We start from the raw sequence: 20,819 nt of genomic DNA, 5'->3' as shown, positions 1-20,819 counted from the left end.
AGATAAATTTAATGTGATAATTACTCATTTCACAAATGGGAATGAGAGAGCAACAAAATGTGCAGACCCAGGAGAAGCAGACATTAAATGCAGGGGGTTTGTCCCACTGTAACGAATGAGAGTGCATGTGGAATAAAGTAAAAACCAAAACATTATAGAGTCAGGAAAAAACCAGAAGCTGCATCAGGCCATTCCAAATAATGACTTTATTTACTATGGAACATCACCATAGCTGCCCCTACAGCAGCATCCACATCCTTCCCATAAAGCACAGGGAATGGAAAAATCCTCTCCACTTCCTGCCTCAGCACCTCGTTCCTGGCAAGGGCACTGCCACTGCCCAGGATCCTGCTGACCCCCAGCTCCTGCAGCTGCTGCACAGGGAACATGGAGCACAGGTTCTCCACGAGGCCACGGCACAGGGCTCTGGTGACATGGCCCAGGGACAGCTCAGAGGCACCAATGCTGCTCACTGATGCCAGCAGCTCTGGAAGGTGTCTCTCTCCAAATATGGTTGGCTGGACTGAGAGCTTGCTGTGTTTTTGGGCCAAGGCTGCTTGGATTATCCTTGGGTAGATGGCAGATTCCTGAACCTGAAATCCTGCAGATGGGAAATATCTCGTTACCAATCTGAAAGGGTCTTGTGTATCTCACATGTGGACAGTTACAGTAGACACTGATGCACCTGTTCAGCAAAATACTGGATATCTTTTTCTGTGCCCCAAAGGTAATTGTGTGTCCAAGATTATGAACCATAATTCTACCCTCCAACTGTACCCAGAATGTGCAATAGCAGAAACCTTTTTCTGATTGCAGCAACTGCCTTTCCTGACAACAACAGCTACTCCTCATTGCCTGTACTGTCCCACAAAACAATGTCTTTAAAGGGACTGACAGCAGGGCTCAGCTTCAGTGGCTGGATTCCATGTGAATGCAACACTCACCTCGAGTACTTACTGAAAGAACAATTTCAGAGCTGATTTCTGTAGTGCAAAACCCAAGAGATTATTAAAAAACCTGTCAATGCCATGCTTAAAGCACTTAGATATTCCATGAGTTTGAGTCTTAAAATCCATTAGTGCTGCGAAATATGCACCAAAAGGACTCCTTTGGACTGCAGTCACACAAAATTACAGGCTGCTGTCCTCAAATCTGCCAACCTTGCCTTTTGAAAATCAACTTGCACAAAATAACTCTGTGCTTGAAACAAAAGAAGGCCTAGAGGGAATATGAATGTGGAGTCCAAGCATGACTGTCCCAGCATGTTCAAAAGCTTCAGCAGGAAATTCCAGAGATCTGGGAAGCATGACCCAGGAATTCCATCCTTGTTCCCTTTATGGCATGATGAAACAGCTCCAGGCTTGTCCCTTTGCTTCAGCTTCCTTTTACCTTGATGATCAACCCCAGTTTTGTGCTTCAACTCTCCTTGAAAGGACTTACCCAGCTCTTGTGCCCACTGTGCCACCATTCCCACAAATGCTGCAAGCACGTTCCCTCCATTGAGTGATGCTGCCACTGCCAAGTAGTCACCATTGAAGTAGGGAAAATAAGTGACAGCTGAGGAAGGATCTGGTGCCTCTGGAGGCTGGAAACCCAGGGGCATTGAGATGGTCAGCTGAGCAGAGGTGCTGATATTAAGAACTAAAACATGCACCAAAAAAAAGAAAGAAAAATAAAGAGTGTTTTACTGAGCTACCCTGAAGGAGAACAATGAGAGAAACAACTTAGATACCAAAATGACCATACCTGCATCGGTCCTCTCAGTCAGACAGGAATAAACTGAGCACTGGAAATCTCCCAGAGCAATTCCCACTTTTGCTCCTTGGGGTATCCCATGCCATGCACAAGTTGTCCTGCCTGCAATACTGCCAGGGTCTCCCACCTCTGGAAGCAAGTGGACAGGAAAGCCAGAATTTTTCAGTCTGGAAGCAGAACAACATTATTGGAATAAAGCAGTTTAGGAATGTGTGGTATTACTACAGAAAACTCTTTGAAGTCACAGATGAACCTGGCCACACATTTGTGGCTGCCGGATTTATGGATGCTTTCACCAGTTTAGAAAGCTTGGCCTTGGACAGGGGCAGCATTCCAGCCCAGTGGGTTGGGTAAACCAGTCTGGAAGAATAAATTGTTTTCCTTTCTATGCAATCTGAGCACCTCAGATTATACAGTGCATGTTCAGCAAGTTTAACCTACTGATGTCATATGGACAAGCAGGTCCAGGGTAAAGGGACAATCACAAAACTAGCAAAAAATGCAGCTAGAGTGTCAAAGAACTCCAGTTGTCATGCAATTAGTAGTTCACAACAAAATCATGAAGAGTTAAGTCCAACAAACTCCTTACACAATCAGCTGCAGGTGCTACAGCAACACCACCACATTAGTAACAGTTCAGTTCAGTCAGCAAAATGCAAATTTCTGTCACTCTTTCATACCTTGATGAGAAGATCTTTCACCTTGGAGTCCTGGCCTAACCTAAGCCCTGAAATATATAAGGCCTTAGCACTCAGCCCTGGAAGAGCAAATCATTAAAATAAATAAGTAAACAAATAAACTGATTCCTTCTAAGATTTCCTGTAGCTTAATAGCTCTTAAGTATTATCACAAGTAAGTCTTAGAAATTATGAAGCTCAGCTCAAAGAACCAGAGAGTGGTAACTGTTTACCATGGCACAGGTAACTGTGGCTGCACTTCTCCATCCCACTCCCCACAGAAAGGGGGAGAACAGCTTGAAATCACTGATAAGTCTCTCAGCTCTGCTGTTTGTAGGTATTTTTAAAATTACTGGGCCAGATTTTATCAGATTAAACAGAGCAAACTCTCAATAGCTCCTCAGTACAGGCTACAATTGATTAGAAATAACTCTGAATCCCTTTCTATCTGTAGCACATCAACAGTCAGAGCCCAAGGAGGTGCTTGCACTGCCTGCCACGAGCAGTGCACAAACCCCCCTGAATGGCCTCAGCACTTACATTTCAGTATTCCAGCTCTTGTTTCTGCAGTTAAAATATCCCCAGCTGGCAGCATTCTGGACAGACATCAGTGGCTTCCTCAGGTCACACAGCATGGCAACCACGTAGTCCTGGATCGTGCCAGCTGCATCATAAGCCTTCAGAAAATCTGGACTTTTAAACAAGATGTTTGAAAAACAACAAAAAAAAACACTCAAAAAACAGAGGGGTTTTTGCTTTAAAGCAGTGAGAGAAGACAGTTTTCATTGTTAGGGGGAACTTCAGACATGTGGGTCCATTAAAATATCAAACAGCCATCTCAGTGATCAACCTGAATTTTATTGTTTTGGTTTGGTTTTTTAAATGGAATTTGTTATCCAAGCTGCAGCAATACTTATCTGCAGATGGAAGATGGAGAGAGGGCAGCTTTAAGGAATGGGTTGTCAAAGTTCAAAAGCACAGCATGGAAAAAAATTACCAGGAAAGTAGTAATTGTTTGTGTGAAATAAACAACACTTTGTTGATCCCAGAGCATTACTGAAAAATAGGTAAATTCCCACTTGCTGTGGGATCCACAAATTATATGAATGGAAATGTACCACATGTGAAGCAAAACAAAGCAGCTGGACTCATGACTTATGCAGCTCCAAAGATCACACCAGGCTCCATAGATTTGCTGGACACACAGTGAAAAAAAACAAGACCTAATAAAAATTTCCCCATTCATTGAACCTGAACTCATTGCAGAGGAAGAGACTGGCTCTTTGAGAAAGATGAAACTGAAGAGCAAATCTTGCTGATGCCAAATCATAAGTGAAAAATGATATCCTCTGCAAACACACCACAACAAAGCAGAGCACTTGTGTCACCCCATGAGGATCTGTCTCAGTGTCTGAGGAAGGAAGGAACTGAAATTAATTTAGAGACTCTGTTTTGGCATCTGGCAGCAACCAGACCAAGCAACTCTGTTACTGTTTTAGGCATGTCTGTACTTTCCACAGGGCAGCACAAGGAAAAATGACAGTGTTCAAACTGCACTAGCAGAGCTGCTCTGAGCCATGGGACAGACCAGAGTTACTCTCTGATACTTTAAAGCTTCTACTCCTATATGATCAAAAGCTTACCCTTTTGTTAGTGATCTGTAGTATTTTTATGAGGTCAGAGACTCTTGCATGCTTAATTGCACATAGTTTATATGAAATACTGCCATTTTAAATATTCTTTGACTACTTAATTAAGATTATGATTACAGAGAAGCACAGCCCTCAGCCTGCAGCAGCATTAACGTGCTACAAGAATACTAATTGTCACATCAATCCAAGATGAGAACAGCCTTTGGAGCAGCAATGTACCTGTTCCTTGAATACCAGAAGACTGTGGCACATCCAAATCCTGTAGCCAGGCTCACGTGTGACTGAGGCAGAGGAAGGGAGGTGAGGAAGGTGGGGCTGCAGCGCCCATCCTGCCAGGTGACCAGGTGGCTGACCTTGTCTGCCTCAAAGGCAGGGCCTGGGCCACTCTCTGACCACTTGCACCCTGAGAACAAAACAGAATCCAAGAAATCCAGTGACTCCCTGCAGCACAGCCTGCCTGGCATTCCTCATTTCTGGACACACCTGACAATTTGTTAACTATATCAGAAATAGAGCCAGTAGAGAGTGTAATGAAATTGTCTTAGTCTTAGTTTTGAAATGACAAATGAAATTGCCTTTGTCTTAGTCTTAGTTTCCAGCCCTAGATAACATCATAATGCAAATTCTCCTTTGTAACACAGAGAATGGTATCCAAAGCATTCCTTCTCTTGAAGAGAGATATTAAAGATACAACTTAAATACCAGGTGAGCCTCAAAAAAACCCAACCACAGTCTGCTATGAGAGGTGAGGAGCTGGCATGGCAGCTCTCACATGAAAACCTCAGCTGGGTTTTTGGTTTTTTTTTTAAATCACCAGCTGGAGAATGCTGCCTCAGTAATGAACTGCCCAGGATGGAGAGCACAAAGCTGCATCACCTCTGGAGCCCAAGCAACAAGAAACCTGCATCTGAGAGTATTTAGCAGTGCACTGCAAAGTGCTTAAGAGCAAAATCCTCATGTACAACAAAACAAAGGTAGGACAGGGTTTAATTCAGGGTTTAATTCAGTTTCCCAGTCCAGCACGTTCCCTTTGAGCAGAGAACACCACACCTCTGAGGAAACTTTCCCATTCTTCCACTGGAGAGGAGAGCTGGGCTCAAGCACTGTTTGCCTGCACATTCCAGGGCACAGCTCTGACCCCTCCCAGGCCATCCCTGGACACAGGGCAGGGACAGGACAGGTCACTCACTCTGCAGCTGAGGCAAACCCTGGGTTTTGGCCACAGAGCAGAGAGTCAAGAGAAAATACTCAGCTTCCTGACTCCCACAAGTATGGCTCAAAAATATAATTCTTGGGTTGGATACAGGGCTTGGAACTCACACAGCAAAAAGCAGCCCTGGAGGCTGGGAGGTGCCATGAGAAACATGCAAAATAAAACACATACTTTTTCTTGTTTCCTCAATTCCCTGTTCTATCAAATCTCCTTGAACTGAATTTCCAATTGGCTTGCTTTTCTCATTTTAAATGGATTCTAAGAAATATTATTAGTCATAATCTAACCCTAAAGGACTCTATTAAAATTTTTATTTGTGTCCCAAAGGTCCTGGATTCACTTAGTCCACTCAAAACAAATGAGAGCAAACACCCTCTTTCACTTGATAGAAATGAAACTAAAGTGGCATGTGGCTTTAGGACATAAAATATTTACCAATATGACATAAGAATCTGTGCCTGTGAATACACAAGGCTTTGTTATGCAGCTCCTGGGACAGCTGGAAAGCAACAACAGCTCCTCCAGTCCATCAGCCCTTGGACTTCTTTCTTTCTAATCATTTTTGGTATTTAATGTAAAATTACAGCCAGTAATGAATAGTACAGTGCCTCTTCAAGCAATTAAGACTCTGACAACTTCTGACAGGCAGTGACCAGCACTTTTGAGAAATCTGCTCTGTGGTTTACAATACATCTTTACTTCATCTGCATAACTCCTGTCATAATAAGACTTGTATAATTGTCCAGATGAGCACAGTACAGGGTTAAGTGCAAAAGACATGGACCCACTCTCTGGAAGCCTAAGACTTCAGAAAGTCCATAAGACATTAGCCAAGAAGATAATCCATCCCTATCTCACAGGGCTGGCAATCCAAGGCCTGGATTCTTCAAATATCCTCCCTATCACAAGGATTATCTGGGGATTTGCACAACCAAGCCCCACATGACTACCATGACTACCTCACTGCAGCTGACTTTGTCTCTGAGGTCTTGGCAAGCAGCTGAGCATCCACAATCCTGACCACACTCCTTTCCAGCTCCTACTAACAGAAGCATAAGCAACAAAATGAATGCAACATGACATTAATGCATGACTTGCTAGGAAAAAAAAGTCTTGGGATTTTGGGAAAAAAACAGAGTTTTTGAGATGCTGGACAGCATCTAGGTAAGGGGTTTATGAGGTGAATAAAATCGCCCTGCAAGTTATTCACAGGATGCAGAAGTTCTTTCAAAGGGCAGCAGATAGCATGTGATGGAGAAACAATTAACAAGGCACAAATATGCTATTCCTCTTTTATGTTAATAATTGTGCTGAACCTGCAGGGATGTCATTAGGCTAAATCCTTTATCATTAACTATAGTGAGTAGCTGAAATTTCAGCAAAAAAAAGCAAAATTCCCATAAGAGCTCTTCTGTTAATTCTGTTTTAGAGAAGACCAAAGTGATGCAGCAGTTTAATGTTACAATTTAATTTTGTGCATCATAATACTCTGAGCAGGAATGTTAAAGAATGAAAGTTACCTTTATCACTTTTCCAAAACACAACCCCATGCATTTGTCCAGAAATCCCAATGTGGGTGACTTGCTGAAGCTGCTGCTGAGGCAGAGCAGCAAGGCATTCATTCAATGCTCTTATGATTTTCTGGACATCCTGCTCCATTCCCTGCAATCACAAAGCATTATCCTGAGCATGAAGCCATTAGGATTCACTCAGTGTATTTATTAAACAAGGCTGCTTTAGTTAGAAGTGAAGGACAGAATTCATTTAGTTTAATAGCATTTATGAGAGTAATATTCACTACTAAACTGTAACAAAAAAAAGAAAAGAAAAATTTCAAAAAAATCCCACAAACCCACAAAAACTAAAAATCAATACTACTAAGTTGAGCCTCTTAAGCTGAAGGCCAAATAATTCTTAATTTCCTAAATAACCACACTCAACTGTAACTTTAAAAAAATCCATGACCACTGACTACAAGCTTTCATTATTTCACCTTATCTATTGCTCTTCATTCTCCTCACAGAGCAAAAAATCCATGTGTTCTGGCAGGTGTGCAGCCTCCCCTGCCTCTTTCCTAAAGCTCCTCCCTGTTTACTCACTGATGATTTTGGTGATGCTGATATTCAATTTCTGGATATTCTATTCCTAGAACCACCCGGGAAACTGACCCAACAGTTCCCCAGAAGCTTTCACACTTTCAAAGGTTCAGGTTACTTTGTGCCAGACCGGTATGACGTTTACAAAACTATTGCAACAGAGTCTACAAATAAATGTGAACTTTGTGCATAGGTACTTTAAGCTGCAAAAATTGGCAGGAGGAGGGTTGGCCTGTTTGGTATCCTTGGTATCAGAAACAGTGCACATACTTTATGATTCTGATTAATCCTTTTTTTAGATTGAGCAGCACAATGGATGTAAAGATCTTTAACAGGAACACTTCTTCCTGGTTATTTTCACAGGGAGTTTCCAGTTATGATTTCACCTCACACTGAAGTGCTAAATAAAATACCCTTCCAGTTGGCAAGTGGTTGCTGTTTCCTTACTGGGAGTGTCAAAGACAAGGTGGTGGCTCATGGGAGAACAGTTTTACAGTGTCTTAGGCAATTTTTTCAAAACCTGTGTCCTTTTTAAGTCAAGCAGTTCTGCTTGACTTCCTTGAACGGTGAGCAGGGGGTGTTTTAATCCTTTTGATACCCAGACATATGCTGCTAATCTGGGCACCAAAACAATCCAGGAGAGCCACTGCACTCTGCGCAATGTACCAAACAACCCAAGCACTGCAAGGCAAGGCCGGCGTCCTGCAATGTCCCTCAGCACTCCCTGAGGGAAATTGCAGGATAATTCAGCCCTTACCTGCGGTGCAGCTCCCGGGCTATCGCTGTGTGCCTGCGTCTCCCTGGAGCAGCTCTGTGCCAGCGCCAGCCCTCGCTCTGTCCCTGTCACCAGCGCTGCCTTCACCGACGTCGTGCCCAGGTCAATGCCCAGCACACAGGTGGGCCCGGGCCCGTCCGCCGCGGCCATGAGGGGACGGCTGTCACCTTGTCACAGGCGGAACAACACCCACCAAGCTGAGCCCCTCACGGCCCCCGGTGCCGCCCGAGACCCTCCCGGCCGAGCCCCTCACGGCCCCCGGTGCCGCCCTGCGGGCTCTCAGGGACGGGGCAGGACCGCGACCTGGACTTCGCCCTCAGGCTGGAGGTGCTCCCTGCCCTCAGCGCTCCCCGGTCGCTACCCCTCCACTGTGAATGTAACAGAGCGCCCCTTCCCCAGCTAACCTGCGCTGCTTTAAACCATGCTTTTTATCCAAACCAAACCACCACGGCGCCCAGCCCACCCTGTCCCCCTGCTCACGGCCCTGCCCCCCTCATGGACCCGCTCCGCCACACCCAAGATGGCCCCCGGGGGCGGCCGCAGCGACGCGGTGGGCGCTGGGCGGGGAGTCCACAGGCGATCGCCTCACGTGAGAGCTGAAAAAGGAAGAACCGGGACGGCGCGGGGCACTGAAGGGGGTGGGTTACCGCCCGCTCCCCGGTACCGCCGCCTCGGCAGCGGCGCGTTCCAAAGCACCGCGCACTGCGCTCCGCCGGAGCGCCGAAGGAAAGAGCGGCCGGACTACAAGTCCCAGCGTGCACCGCGGCGCGCCGCCAGCGGCGAGGGTCTGGCAGGGGCGCGGGGGCTGCCGAGATTTGTAGTCCCGCGCGTTGGGGTGGGGCGGGTCCATCACGGGAGCAGTGCTGAGGTAAAGATGTGCCCGGGACGGGGAGAGCGGTACCCTCCGAGGGGAGCTGAGGGTCCCTCGGCCGGGCTGGGGGCCGTGGTGCTGCGGAGGGAGCCGCTTGCCGCGGCTCCCAGCGGAGGGGATGGGCTGTGTGGCCGTGTGGGTGCTGAGGAAAGCTTCTCCCCTGCTTTTCCCGCAGCTTTTCCACCATGAGGACGCGGTACCTGCTCCCCGCTCTGCTGAGCCTCTCGCTGGCGCTGCTGGGGCCTGGCGGTGAGTGTTTGGTCAGCGCAGCTTGGGCCCACAGGGCTCCAGCTCAGTAAGAGATGGAAAAGGGCAGCTCTTTAGTTATCCCATTACATCTCTCCAGGGATACCCGTGCCGCGCTTCACATCAGCTCTTCTCTCACCCCTTACCTCGGCTTCTTGTGCTCCTACACTATGCTGAGGTTGTGCACCTCGTGCTCCAAAGTCACTTCTGCAGATTGAATAGTGCCTGGGGTGCAGTCAGTGATGAACTGGGAGCTCCTCTGCACATAACTTCTTACAGACAATGTGTAGTATGTGGCAGCAGAAAAAAAAGTGTCCAGGCCAACCTGTGCAACCTGTGTCTCTCTCTGTTTCTGTAAATGTACATTCTCTTGCACATCTGGGTACTTGGATTGAATTTGTGGCCCAAGAAACAATTTTATAATAAATTTGGGGCATTTATGACTCCTAGATCACCAGGATCACATCAAGAACCATGGTGGGTTTGCAGTACCTTATAATCTTCCCTTGGCATTAACTTTTGTTACACTTCAAGCATTTAAATTACTTCCTTGCAACATGTTCAAGTGACAGTTATATACTTCTCTTTTTGCTTGGTTTCCCCCTTTGCTTTTTATTGTGTGAACTTTGTGATTGATCTGATACTGCAGGGACCAATGGGTAAAATATCTATGGCACAAAAAAAGTAGATTGTTCTTCTTAAGGAGCTGTTCATAGTAATTGAGACTTGTGTGGGTGTTTTTTCCCCCCCCCACAGATGGAGCCATTGTGTTGTCAGTCCCTGAAGTGGTTTCTCTAGAAAGTGGAAGTTCAACAAACGTCACTATCTCACTGAGGTAAAATCATGATTGCAGCTTTACTTTCCCTTTGGAACATGGGCTGCCCTCCATAAGTGAATTTACAGTTCCTCCCTTTCTAAAAATTGATGCTTAAGAGAAACTTGCATTTCCTAGAAGGATCACATCCTGGACAAATGATCAGTGGAGTTCTTTAGGAAAGCTGTGCAGGACTGTGTCACTTGGAAAGGTTTTATTTGTTCTGTTTTGTCTTTCTGCTGTAATTCCTGTCCTTCATTACTCCAAGTATTTGTGCCTTGTTTCAGCAAAGGGTAATGAGCACCAGGACAGGATAGGACAGGACAGGATAGGACAGGACAGGATAGGATAGGACAGGATAGGATAGGATAGGATAGGATCTTTTGGTGACTTTGCCACTTGTGTGGAGAAGAGGGAGGTACAGTGTGGCCATCACTGGATCAGATAAAAGAACCAGTGCAATATCACACAGTTTGGTACTGGTTCCTCTGAGCATGAGGCAGCTTCTATTGTGTGTGGGCTGCTCATTGCTGAGAGGATTGAGCAGATGCTCCCCTGCAGCCCTAAAGCAACCCCTGAGCTCAGGTACCAGCCTAACTTGTTTTTTCTGCCTTCTCAGGGCCCCACTAAATGAGACACTGGTGATAACTCTTAATATTACACACTCCTCAAAGCACAGCACCATTGTTGAACTTCCTGATGAGGTGAGTGAGAGCACAGACTTGTAACCATATGCAAAAAGCTCCTGCTGCTATGGTGCAACTCCTCTTTCTTCCCTCTGCTCTGCCTTGCAGGTACAGTTCCCTGCAGGTCACACTAAAGTAGAGTTCAAAGTGAAAGCAGATGATGTGGGACAAGTAACAGTTTACCTTTATCCCAATAATTCCAACTTAACTGGGTGAGAAACTGGTTTTTTTTGTTCTACTTACTATCCTGTAGCTTCCTAAAAGTTGGGGTAACTATTCCTAGGAGTTAAATGGGACATGGGTGGGATGCAGTTAAGAAGATTGGTAACCCTGCAGCAAATCCCCAAATACTCAGGTAAGTAGAGGGCACAGAAGCAGAGTGATGTCTTAGATTTAATTACAAGATAACTGAGTTCTCACGGCTCCTTAGTCTGGTTTTAATAGTGCCTCCCAAAAGTATGAAGATCACATGTCAGCTTTTCTGCTCTGGGGAGCATTTGGCTCTCAGTGTCCAGTGGGATGCTGTTCTTGCTGTGCAGGATCTGTTCTGGAGTTCCTGGGGTGTGTCAGTTAGGGGAGCCCTCTCCTCACAGATGCCAGTTCTCCCTCCTGGGAAAAGCCCAGCCAGATGGAGAAAGCTGGACTGCACTTGCTTGTGGCTCAGATATTACTGAGCAGCAGGGTGCTCCTATTTTACTTCCTTGTTTTGCTTCTGCTTTTGAAACTCGAGGCAAAGGCAGAGGCGAGCACGTGGAACGCTCACAGAGCAGCACAATCACGAGGGTGAGGAGTGCAGCTCTGCTCTTGCCTAACAGACCCTGTGCTGAGGGAGGGGAAGCCACTGGCACAAGGTGACCTGGTGACCATGGTGAAAGGATGGAAAGGAAAGACTCAGGGAGTGGGAGGTGTCCCAAACATAACAAGGTCACAAATGAAAAGGGGAGCAACTCAGCTGAACCCAACCGAATCTTTATTGTCTTGTCTCAACACCTGGACTCTATTTCCTCTCTCAGAGCAGAACAAGATAAAATCTCCTGAGAAAAGCTTTAATTAACTGATTCTTCTTGCATTAACCATCAGGCCTAGGATTCAATTTCAAGTGATTCACAGCATCATAGTGAGGTATGCTGATGAGGTGATTGGCTGGATCTATTTTGTTGCCTGGTCCATCTCCTTTTATCCTCAACTCTTTGAGAACTGGCGACGGAAAAGGTAAAGAGATGTGTTTGCAAGTCACTAAAGCACTTCTGCAAATCATCCTCATAGCTTCAGCTACATCTGTCTTGGTTATTGGGAATTATCCATGGAAAGGTGGGGAAAAAGGCAAAGGTAGGGTCTGAATAATTGCAGCCCCAGTGAGATTTTATACATGCAGGTTGGAGGGAAACCAAGTGCATCCTACAAACACCTGGTCCTAAGATTTGGCATCCAGTATGAATTTGTGATAGAGGAGACTTCCCCATTCCTTTTGGTGCCATGTTGTAAATCATCTGGCTGAGGCAGCTGTGATGATCACTGTCAAAGATTACCAGCTGTTTCTCAGACACCTCCTTGTAGTGTCACATTTGGCCAGCTCCCCTTGAGCTAAGTGACTCTGAGTAGGAGCATTATCATATATGAGAAGGAAACCATTTGATCTGGCAATGATGCACTTGTGCTTTATGGATTCAGGCTGGAAGGGCTTTATCAGGCTGAGCTCATGGAGGGGTGCAGCTAAAGAGCAGAGACACAAATTGATCCATGAGAGCTGTTATTTCACCCAGCTTCCTGATGAACTCACAGCATTGTGTGGTCACAATGCCTGAAGCTTTTGCTTACACCAGAAACTGTTATAAATCAATACATTCCAGGGTCAGTTTGTCCCTGGAACTGCCTGTAACTCTCTAATGCATGTTTCTCTTTTTTTTTCCCCTCTTCTCTAGCGTTGTTGGACTAAGCTTTGACTTCATAGCATTAAACCTTACTGGCTTTATAGCATACAGTGTGTTTAATGTTGGGCTCTTCTGGATTCCCCTGATTAAGGTGAGCATGATTCTCTCTTAACACGTGCTGGGGGTTGGGTCTGTGCAGAAGGGAGTCAAGACACGTGGCTGGTTTTGCTTTCTCTTACCTTTAGGAGGAGTTCCTGGTCAGTTATCCCAGCGGGGTGAACCCTGTGGCCATCAATGATGTTTTCTTCAGTCTCCACGCAGTGGCCCTGACCCTCCTCACCATCATTCAGTGCTGCATCTACGAGGTGGGTCCGGGTGCTGGGCTCACCTGTGGGCTCTGCCAGAGCTCCCTCTGCCGGGCACCTCCCTGCTCCATTTGGGCTCCAAAATCCCAAATTCCCTGCACTTCCACCGGCCTTTCCAGGAGCCAGGCTTCACAGCCCAGCTGCCTTCAGCTTTCCCGAGCTAGGAGCACCTCCACTAACCTTATCTACTTCAGCCTCATGGATGTTCTGAGCTTATAAGTAAACTCCTTAGGGACTCAAAATAACTGAGGCAAACAGCCAAGTTCATAAAGTTCCCAAACAGCTCTCTAGCCAGCACATAGATTACAGCTCTTCACAGCACAAATGCTTTGCTGTTTCTTTGGAGCATTCTTCAAGCTATGATAGGATTTTAGATACTTCCTGCAATTCAAACACAGTTTTTTCAGCTTCTTTCCTAAAACAGCTGAAAATGCCCTTTCATAATTCACACCTTTTCAAGTGAAACTGATTGTTACAGTCAAGTGATTCTTACTTAATCCCACTAAATGTTCCAGTCAGGTGGTTCTTTGTTTGATTTTCATTGTAAAAACCTCCCATCTGAACAGACCAATTTTCTCACTACATAGATGGTAACTTTTTCTCTCTTTGGGTTCTTCCTCTGGTCATGCTAAATCTAAAATTGTAACAGCCCATCTGTCATCATTGCCAGGTACTACAGAATTTTCTAGTGAAGAATTAGAAAGCAACCACAAATCTTTTACCATAATGGTATTATCAGCCTTTTGCACATACAGGAACTCCTGATCTCGTCAGATTGAATTTTGGAGCTTTGTTACAGATTATGCACCATAAATACTCAAGAATACTGTTCCCCCTTGCTCAGGGACAGCAGTGTTTTAAATTATTGATATGAGTATTGCTCATCAGCTCTTGCAAACCTCCAGCTGGTTGCTGTAGCACTTGCTTCATTTTAAAGTTCTCCTTGTGGTACCAGCCTGACTGGTAAAACAGGTTTGGAGTGTAGTGCTGCAGGGTCCTGAGCAAACTGTATCTTTGTGTCTGGGGATGTGTGACCTGGCCAAAATGTACCTGTGTTTCTATTTCAGCGAGCAGGTCAGAAAGTATCCAAAGTTGTTGTTGGACTCCTGGCACTTGCATGGATCTTCACCTTCACAACGCTGTTCCTGGCTGCAGCTGAGGTGATGACATGGCTGCAGTTCTTGTTCTGCTTCTCCTACATTAAGTTAGCAGTCACACTGATCAAATACTTCCCACAGGTAAATCTGAATTATTCTGCTTGCATTCCATATCCCTGCCACCCTAAGCCTGCAGTGTGTACTCTTGAAAGTCTGAAGAGACTAAACCACCAATGATTATTTATTAATAGTGACAAAGCAGTAGAATTGTACTGAAAACTGCCTGCAAGTCAATCCCAAATCCTGTGCAGGACACTCTGACTGACTTCTTGTCACACTCCCAGGCCTACATGAATTTCCGCCGGAAGAGCACTGAGGGATGGAGTATTGGAAATGTGTTACTGGACTTCACTGGGGGAAGCTTCAGCCTTCTCCAGATGTTTCTGCAGTCTTACAACAATGGTAAGCCTGGAACTGAGGTGCTGGAGCCTGTCCTAATGGGGTGGGAAGTCCACTACAAAGCAGGTTATCTCAGAAGAATGATGTTTGTGCTGTGTTGTGGGGAGCAGTTCTTATGGGAAGGTTAAAGAATCTTTCATATTCCTTCAAGATATAAAATGAAGTAGCCACCCTGAAGAAACCACAGGAAAAGTTATTAATTAGCTTTGCATAAGATGTGCACTGCAGTCAGTCTTGGATGTGTCTGAGCAGTCCAGGTAATAGACATGAACTTCTCTAAAGGGTCTTAAGACTACACTTGAGGAGTCAGACTTAACTCTAATTTTGTGTTTGACAGATGAGTGGAGGTTAATCTTTGGAGATCCAACCAAGTTTGGCCTGGGCGTCTTCTCCATCATCTTTGACATTGTTTTCATGGCCCAGCACTACTGCCTGTACAGGAGACGAGGCTACGAACCTTGTGAATAACAAACCTCATTTGTGGAGACTCAAACTTTAAACTGAACTTGGCCCTACCCTCTCTGAGGGCTTTCAAGATTCTTGCTGCCAGTTACCAGAAATGCTGATTCTGATTTCTGCCTGTGACTTGATCCTCTCTGGGCTGGAACACAAGCTGTTGCCTTGCCAAGCACTGGCTGCCAGATGCCTTAAGGACAGCAAGCTCTCAGCTGCACACGGGGGACTCGTGCCTGTTGGAGCTGCACACACAGCTCAGAGGGAGCTGTCCAAGCAGCACATGGCTCTTTTTTCACCAACCACAGGGAAGAGAAAGACCAAAGTGATGTCTTTCTGATTGGAGGTGAAGCACAAAGAGCAGAGTTCTGTCTTCCAAAAATCTGATCATGTTGAAGCAATCACTTCATATCTTTAAGTAATGACTGAAGACTGTCTGTGGATCCAAGTGCTGCTGCTGACCTTTCCCAGACAGCTCACAGTCCACCACCACTCAGGCTGGCCACAGTGGTACATCACAATAATGGAGTTTGTAACAAATGCACAAATATTACCATTTGAACTCTTTATTAAAAAAAAATCCTAAAAAACAGAAGCTGTATTCTTATTTCACAGAAAGCTCTTTCAAAGGTGCTAAGATAAGTAATTAGAAGGGAAGTTGTGTATTTATACTTGTATGCTTAGAACCTAATGTGTCTTTCTAGATCCCAGGTGAGGTTGGACAGTTCCCCACCAGTGAAACCAAATCTTACTGACCTCAGTAATTCCAAAATCTACCCTTGAGCCAAAAATGGTCCCAGCTAGAGGCACCCAAGTGATGTGGCACTAGTAAATGTAAGGAGAAACAGCTCAGGAAAACCAACTTTGTTTTATTGTGTAAAATCAAGTGAAAAAAAGCAGTACAAATAGCAGTGTATCTTTATAGTAACAAAAATAACTCCAACTTGAAAGACTTATAACTTACTACAGCATTCTTAAGTAACAAAATTCCAAAGCAGGATTGTAGTAATTCCAGAGATATAAAATTGTTAAGTAGGCATCTGCTGGTGAGCACAGAACAGTCTGAGATGCATCAATCACAAGGTACATGGCACAGCAGTAAGGTACTGAATAAATTAGTCTGCCACCTCCTCGTGCTCTATTTACAACAGCTTTTACCCCAAGGCTGCTTAAGGAAACTATAGATATGTCTAGATCAACTGAAGAGGATTAAAAACTCCAGGTTTTGGATAACTGTAAAGCTAACTGGCTAACAAACCACAGGATGCTAGATCGTGGACTTAGTGTTGCAGCAAGAATCTTCAGTCCTGTGGCATGTTGATTTAAACCACTTTAGTGTCCTGCTAGAAGTTTAAATTTGGTCAAGAGGCACTTCTGCAAAATTACTGGCATATTCATCTCTTCCATCCAATAAATCACTGATTTAAGCAAAGTCTTCTAAAAGACAAACCAAAATCCCTCCCATTTCAAGTCTGATAGGAGTGGAATGAAGGACTGAAAACTCTACAGTGACAAGCAGCATTTTTGGTAAGTTCAGGAACATTGTTTTGTTTCCTGCTCCGTATTCCTTTCAATTAAACTCAATTCATCTGATGGTACAAACTGGGAGTAAGGAGAATTCAGGTTTTACCCTGGCAGTGAGGTTGAACTGTAGTGTCCATGAAGTTGTAGTGTATTTCACAGGCATAGAGCTAACACTTGTGTGTTCCTCAGGTGTTCCTTGCCTGAAGAGGATGCTTTATCCAGGGAATCTTTGCAGGAAACTGTGATGCCCCAAACCCTTCAGTCACTCTCTATCTTGCACATAGTGAAGGATTAGTACAGTGCTCCTCCCCACAGCATTGTGCAGCTCTTAACTCTGGCATTTCAACTTGGTAGCAGTGTGGGGGACAGGACAGCTCCCTTCTAAAAGCTTAGGCACAGCAAACCCTCTGGTCTCCCATAGCAGAAACCACATTTCCTCCTAAAATAGGAGGCTTTTGTGCTACAGAAGAATCCTGTCCAAGTTAAGGCTTTTCCAGTTGCTCTTAGATAACTTGGGTCTGTCCTGTCCTGAAAGCCATGACTGCAGAAATCTTGCCATGTACCTGCAGGGCAGACTTTAGAGGAGCATTCTGCTGAGGGAAGTATTGTTTTACTACTGCCAGTTACACCAGAAGAAGTTAAAATAAAAAAAAAAGTAGCGTTTACCACAGGTAGGAACATGCATTCCCTTCCAGACAACCTGTTCCAGTCTAATAGTTGCTTCTTTCTTTGATACCAGTCTCTAGATCTCCCTCCCACCCCCTCCCCAGCTGGATGATGGATTAGGACATCATGGATTGCTGCACAGCCTTCTGCAGGGACTGCCTGGTCACCAGCAGCCTGACCACCTCCTCATTCCTTTTGGTCAGCCTCTTCCTGGCCTGGTCATGGGTCACCATTGTCATATCCCAGCCATTCACCTGGAAAAAAACCCATAAAATAAGGCAGGTGCAGGGGCTCACAGGTGTCCTGTAACTGTTCTGTCAGAACCACATGTTGGATATGGTTGTGCCACAGCTCAGTTTATTTATAAACCCCACAAACTGTCCTGGGAAGTCCCCAGAAGATTATTTTCCCCAGCAGATGCTTCTCTGCACTGTGCAGCTGGTACTACATCAGTACTGTCTTATTTTGGTGCTTACCTGCATGATCTTATCTCCAGTCTGGAGTCCTGCAACTTCTGCTGGGCCTCCTGCTGTCACCCTTGTTACATAGATACCCTGGAGAAAAAATGGAGAGTTCATTTACTAAATGTGGGAGGATTCAGTACTCAAGGGCCATTTGACTGACAGCACAAAAAAAACCTCTGAAGTGTATTATGAGATTTTAGTTAAAAACAGGCAGTGCAATGCTGGAAAATAGAAAAGGTGGAGAAGTCACTTGAATAACTCGGGCTGCAAGTGATGATGGGGCAAGAGAGTAGCTGTGGCAGAGAGCAGATGATGATTTGGGTATCTCAGCCTTTGGGAGAGGGAATTGCTACAGAAAAAGATTGTCTGACCTTGTCAGTCTTGTCTTCAGAGAAAGGATTCTGAGTAGGGTCCTGATCAATGCCACCCCCAATGCTGAATCCCAGAATCAAATTGTCACCTTGACGAAGCTTATGTATTTCAATTCTTTGCTGGAAAGAGAAAGAGATCAAATAGCTGAGCATTGTGATGAGTGCAAGAAATTTCAAATGCATTTCAGGCACTGGTACTTCAGATCCAGTTAGATTGTTTTTCACAGAGATCCCACAACACAGCCCAGCCCCTCAATTACTCAGAGCTATCCTGCCTGCCCAGAAATAGAAAGGAACAACACTAAAACCAGAGCAGGTCTCTGCAAACATGACTCATGCCTTGATAAGCAGCAGTCACTCATGCCCAGCCTCATCTTGCTCATTATCCACATGCCCTATGTTCCTGCTAGTCCTATCAGCAGAAATAACAACCTATTATTAGGATGGCTCTTTTTCAGGATAACTTTTGTAACCCGGGGCAGGTTCCTCACTGCCCGATGCACAAAGGCATCTGAGCAGCTTTGGGCATTATGTCAGCACTGTAGAAATGCCAGCTGCTGCAATTCCTGAGCCAGGGTGAAAAGCCACGGTCTTAACTGACACAAAAACCTCTCAAAAGGTGCTTCCACCCTATCTAATGGAAGATGTTCCTGCTCATTGCAGCGGGGTGGATGTGAGGACCTTCACGGGTGCCTTCCAACCCAAACCACTCAGTGATCCTCCTCTCACGGCCCTGTCACACAGACCTTGAACTGCCCCGCTGAATTCCAAACTCCCTGGATTCCAAACATCCGTGTCCCCAGCGGGAGCACCCACGCAAGCACAGCCCAGTTACAGCCGGGGTAAAGCACAGAATCTCTCCCTCGCACTGCGCGCTGATTAAAGCCATTATCTCACTCTAAAGCTCTGCTTCCCAAACCCCACCCAGACACGCAGGTGCTTATCCTGCCCTCAGCGGGGGATCCGCACCGAGACCGGGCTCGGCTGCCGCACGGTCCCGGTACCGGGAGAACGCGCGTCTCGCCGGCTTCGCTCCCTCTTCTCTCGAGCAGCCCCGGTCGAAGGTCGGTCCCTCCGCCCGGCGGAGTTTCCCCTCCGTTCTCCCACCCGGTATCGCAGATGGAGAATCTGACAGCGGGCAGCGGCCACGGGGCCGACGGCGCTGCGGATCGAGCGGCCGCGCCCTTCGCCGGCGGACCGGGGCTGCCCGGGCACCTCCGCCCTCCGACAGCCCGCAGGGCGCTGCCGGACAGCACCGGTACCGGCACCCGTGTCCCCGGCCGCTCCTTCCACACACCCGCGAATCAGAGCTGCCCCGGGGCGGCACCTCCGCCCGCTGACAGCGCCCGGGCACCACCGGCATCCCCCGCTCCATCCCCGCCAGCGGCCCCCGCGCACCACCGGCATCCCCCTCTCCATCCCGGCCAGCGGCCCTCGGCACGGTATCCCCGAATAGCGGTGACCGGCTGGCCCTGTAGGAACGCCGTGCCCGCCCCTCCCGTGCCCGCTCACCACCACGGCGGTCACCGGCTGCCCCGGTACGAACGCCATGTCCGCCCCGTCGCCGCCGCCGTCCGAACAAAAGCGCCTCACCCGGCCCCGCCCCTCGCTCCCCGCCAGCCAATCCGGCCCCGCCCCTCTCTCCCCACCAGCCAATCCGGAGCCGCCCCGCCCACGGCGCACCGCCCGCGCGGCCGCGTCCCGTCGGCCCCCTGGCCAAGATGGCGGCCGGGCGGTGGCGGCGGCGCGGTCGGGGCGGGCCGGGCCCGGCGGGCGGCCCGCGGTGACGGGCGCTGTGCGGGGTCCCTCGGCGCGCTGCGAGGTTTGACGGAGCGGCGGGGCTGCGCGCCGCCGTGGATGAGAGGTACGGAGGAAGGGGAGGACGGGCGGGAGGGCCCGCGGGGCTCTCCCGGCGGCCTGAGGGAGGTCGGGCGGGCTCGTACAGCGCGTGTTTGCTTCACCTCAGTGTCGGTGCGAGCGAGGAGGTGCCCGAGCCCGGCGCGGAGCCATGGCCGCCGTGGTGGCCAAGCGCGAGGGACCGCAGTTCATCAGCGAGGCGGCGGTGCGGGGCAACGCGGCCATCCTGGACTATTGCCGCACCTCGGTGTCCGCCCTGTCGGGCGCCACGGCCGGGATCCTCGGCCTCACCGGCCTGCACGGCTTCATCTTCTACTTCCTGGCCTCCGTCCTCCTGTCCGTGCTGCTGGTGCTGAAGGCCGGGCGGCGGTGGAACAAGTACTTCAAGTCGCGGAGGCCGCTGTTCACGGGGGGGCTCGTGGGAGGGCTCTTCACCTACGTCCTGTTCTGGACTTTCCTGTACGGAATGGTTCACGTGTACTGATGTACGGAATGTTCGCCGCTACCGGAGCTGCAGGACTGTTGCCAAAAGTCACTACACCATAGGCCAGCTCACTTTCCACACTGTTGTCCGTGGCTCGTGTCGTTAATGCTGTTGGTAAATTATGTCCAAGTACGAATTAATCAGTAGCACTGTTCTAATTAAACTGAATGTGAAGCACCGTTTGGATGCCTCCTGTATTTGTTTCCTTTTTAAAGGACAATTTCTGTCCCTAAAAACAGGCACAGCTGTGGGGTTTGATTGATATAGTCCCTTGTATTCTTTGTGGTTTGGATACACACACCAGTTACAATCCCCTCTGGATGTGCTGCCTGTCCCTACACACAAATATTGGAGTAGTAACACAGCACTCTGAAATAACCAAATTATTTTAAAATAATTCCACTGACACAAGAAAGTAATTAA

General features: G+C 47.3%; 4 protein-coding genes across 8 annotated transcripts; 2 read left to right on the top strand and 2 right to left on the bottom strand.

Moving 5' to 3' along the window:
- Positions 1 to 191: 191 nt before the first annotated feature.
- Positions 192 to 8,589, bottom strand: SHPK (sedoheptulokinase). 2 transcript variants are annotated; one of them, XM_066563439.1, is made up of 7 exons: positions 8,151 to 8,589; positions 6,818 to 6,959; positions 4,304 to 4,487; positions 2,973 to 3,125; positions 1,747 to 1,922; positions 1,441 to 1,641; positions 192 to 601 (listed from the first exon to the last, which is right to left on the bottom strand). In XM_066563439.1, the coding sequence occupies exons 1-7, from the start codon at positions 8,316 to 8,318 to the stop codon at positions 207 to 209; spliced, it is 1,419 nt and encodes a 472-aa protein (XP_066419536.1). In that variant the 5' UTR covers positions 8,319 to 8,589; the 3' UTR covers positions 192 to 206. The 2 variants fall into 2 exon arrangements, with proteins under 2 accessions (XP_066419536.1, XP_066419537.1); XM_066563440.1 differs by lacking the exon at positions 2,973 to 3,125.
- A 99-nt stretch (positions 8,590 to 8,688) lies between these two features.
- Positions 8,689 to 15,625, top strand: CTNS (cystinosin, lysosomal cystine transporter). Of its 4 annotated transcripts, none has more exons than XM_066563564.1 (11): positions 8,724 to 8,806; positions 9,215 to 9,288; positions 10,042 to 10,120; positions 10,719 to 10,803; positions 10,894 to 10,997; positions 11,866 to 11,997; positions 12,708 to 12,807; positions 12,902 to 13,021; positions 14,089 to 14,259; positions 14,463 to 14,580; positions 14,915 to 15,625. In XM_066563564.1, the coding sequence occupies exons 2-11, from the start codon at positions 9,225 to 9,227 to the stop codon at positions 15,043 to 15,045; spliced, it is 1,104 nt and encodes a 367-aa protein (XP_066419661.1). In that variant the 5' UTR covers positions 8,724 to 8,806; positions 9,215 to 9,224; the 3' UTR covers positions 15,046 to 15,625. The 4 variants fall into 4 exon arrangements, with proteins under 4 accessions (XP_066419664.1, XP_066419661.1, XP_066419663.1 ...); XM_066563566.1 differs by lacking the exon at positions 8,724 to 8,806 and adding an exon at positions 8,844 to 8,953; XM_066563563.1 differs by lacking the exon at positions 8,724 to 8,806 and adding an exon at positions 9,013 to 9,036.
- A 254-nt stretch (positions 15,626 to 15,879) lies between these two features.
- On the bottom strand, positions 15,880 to 19,637 carry TAX1BP3 (Tax1 binding protein 3). The gene is made up of 4 exons (XM_066563568.1): positions 19,568 to 19,637; positions 18,056 to 18,175; positions 17,697 to 17,774; positions 15,880 to 17,474 (listed from the first exon to the last, which is right to left on the bottom strand). Exons 1-4 carry the CDS (start codon positions 19,604 to 19,606, stop codon positions 17,337 to 17,339), a joined length of 375 nt encoding a protein of 124 aa, XP_066419665.1. The 5' UTR covers positions 19,607 to 19,637; the 3' UTR covers positions 15,880 to 17,336.
- A 156-nt stretch (positions 19,638 to 19,793) lies between these two features.
- On the top strand, positions 19,794 to 20,578 carry EMC6 (ER membrane protein complex subunit 6). Its single transcript, XM_066563518.1, has 2 exons — positions 19,794 to 19,919; positions 20,022 to 20,578. Exon 2 carries the CDS (start codon positions 20,064 to 20,066, stop codon positions 20,394 to 20,396), a length of 333 nt encoding a protein of 110 aa, XP_066419615.1. The 5' UTR covers positions 19,794 to 19,919; positions 20,022 to 20,063; the 3' UTR covers positions 20,397 to 20,578.
- The last annotated feature ends 241 nt before the right edge of the window (positions 20,579 to 20,819 follow it).

The sequence above is a fragment of the Molothrus aeneus genome, chromosome 20 (genome assembly GCF_037042795.1).
Source record: "Molothrus aeneus isolate 106 chromosome 20, BPBGC_Maene_1.0, whole genome shotgun sequence".
In the NCBI taxonomy this organism is placed as follows: domain Eukaryota; kingdom Metazoa; phylum Chordata; class Aves; order Passeriformes; family Icteridae; genus Molothrus; species Molothrus aeneus.
This window is presented reverse-complemented; position numbering and strand designations above follow the sequence as displayed.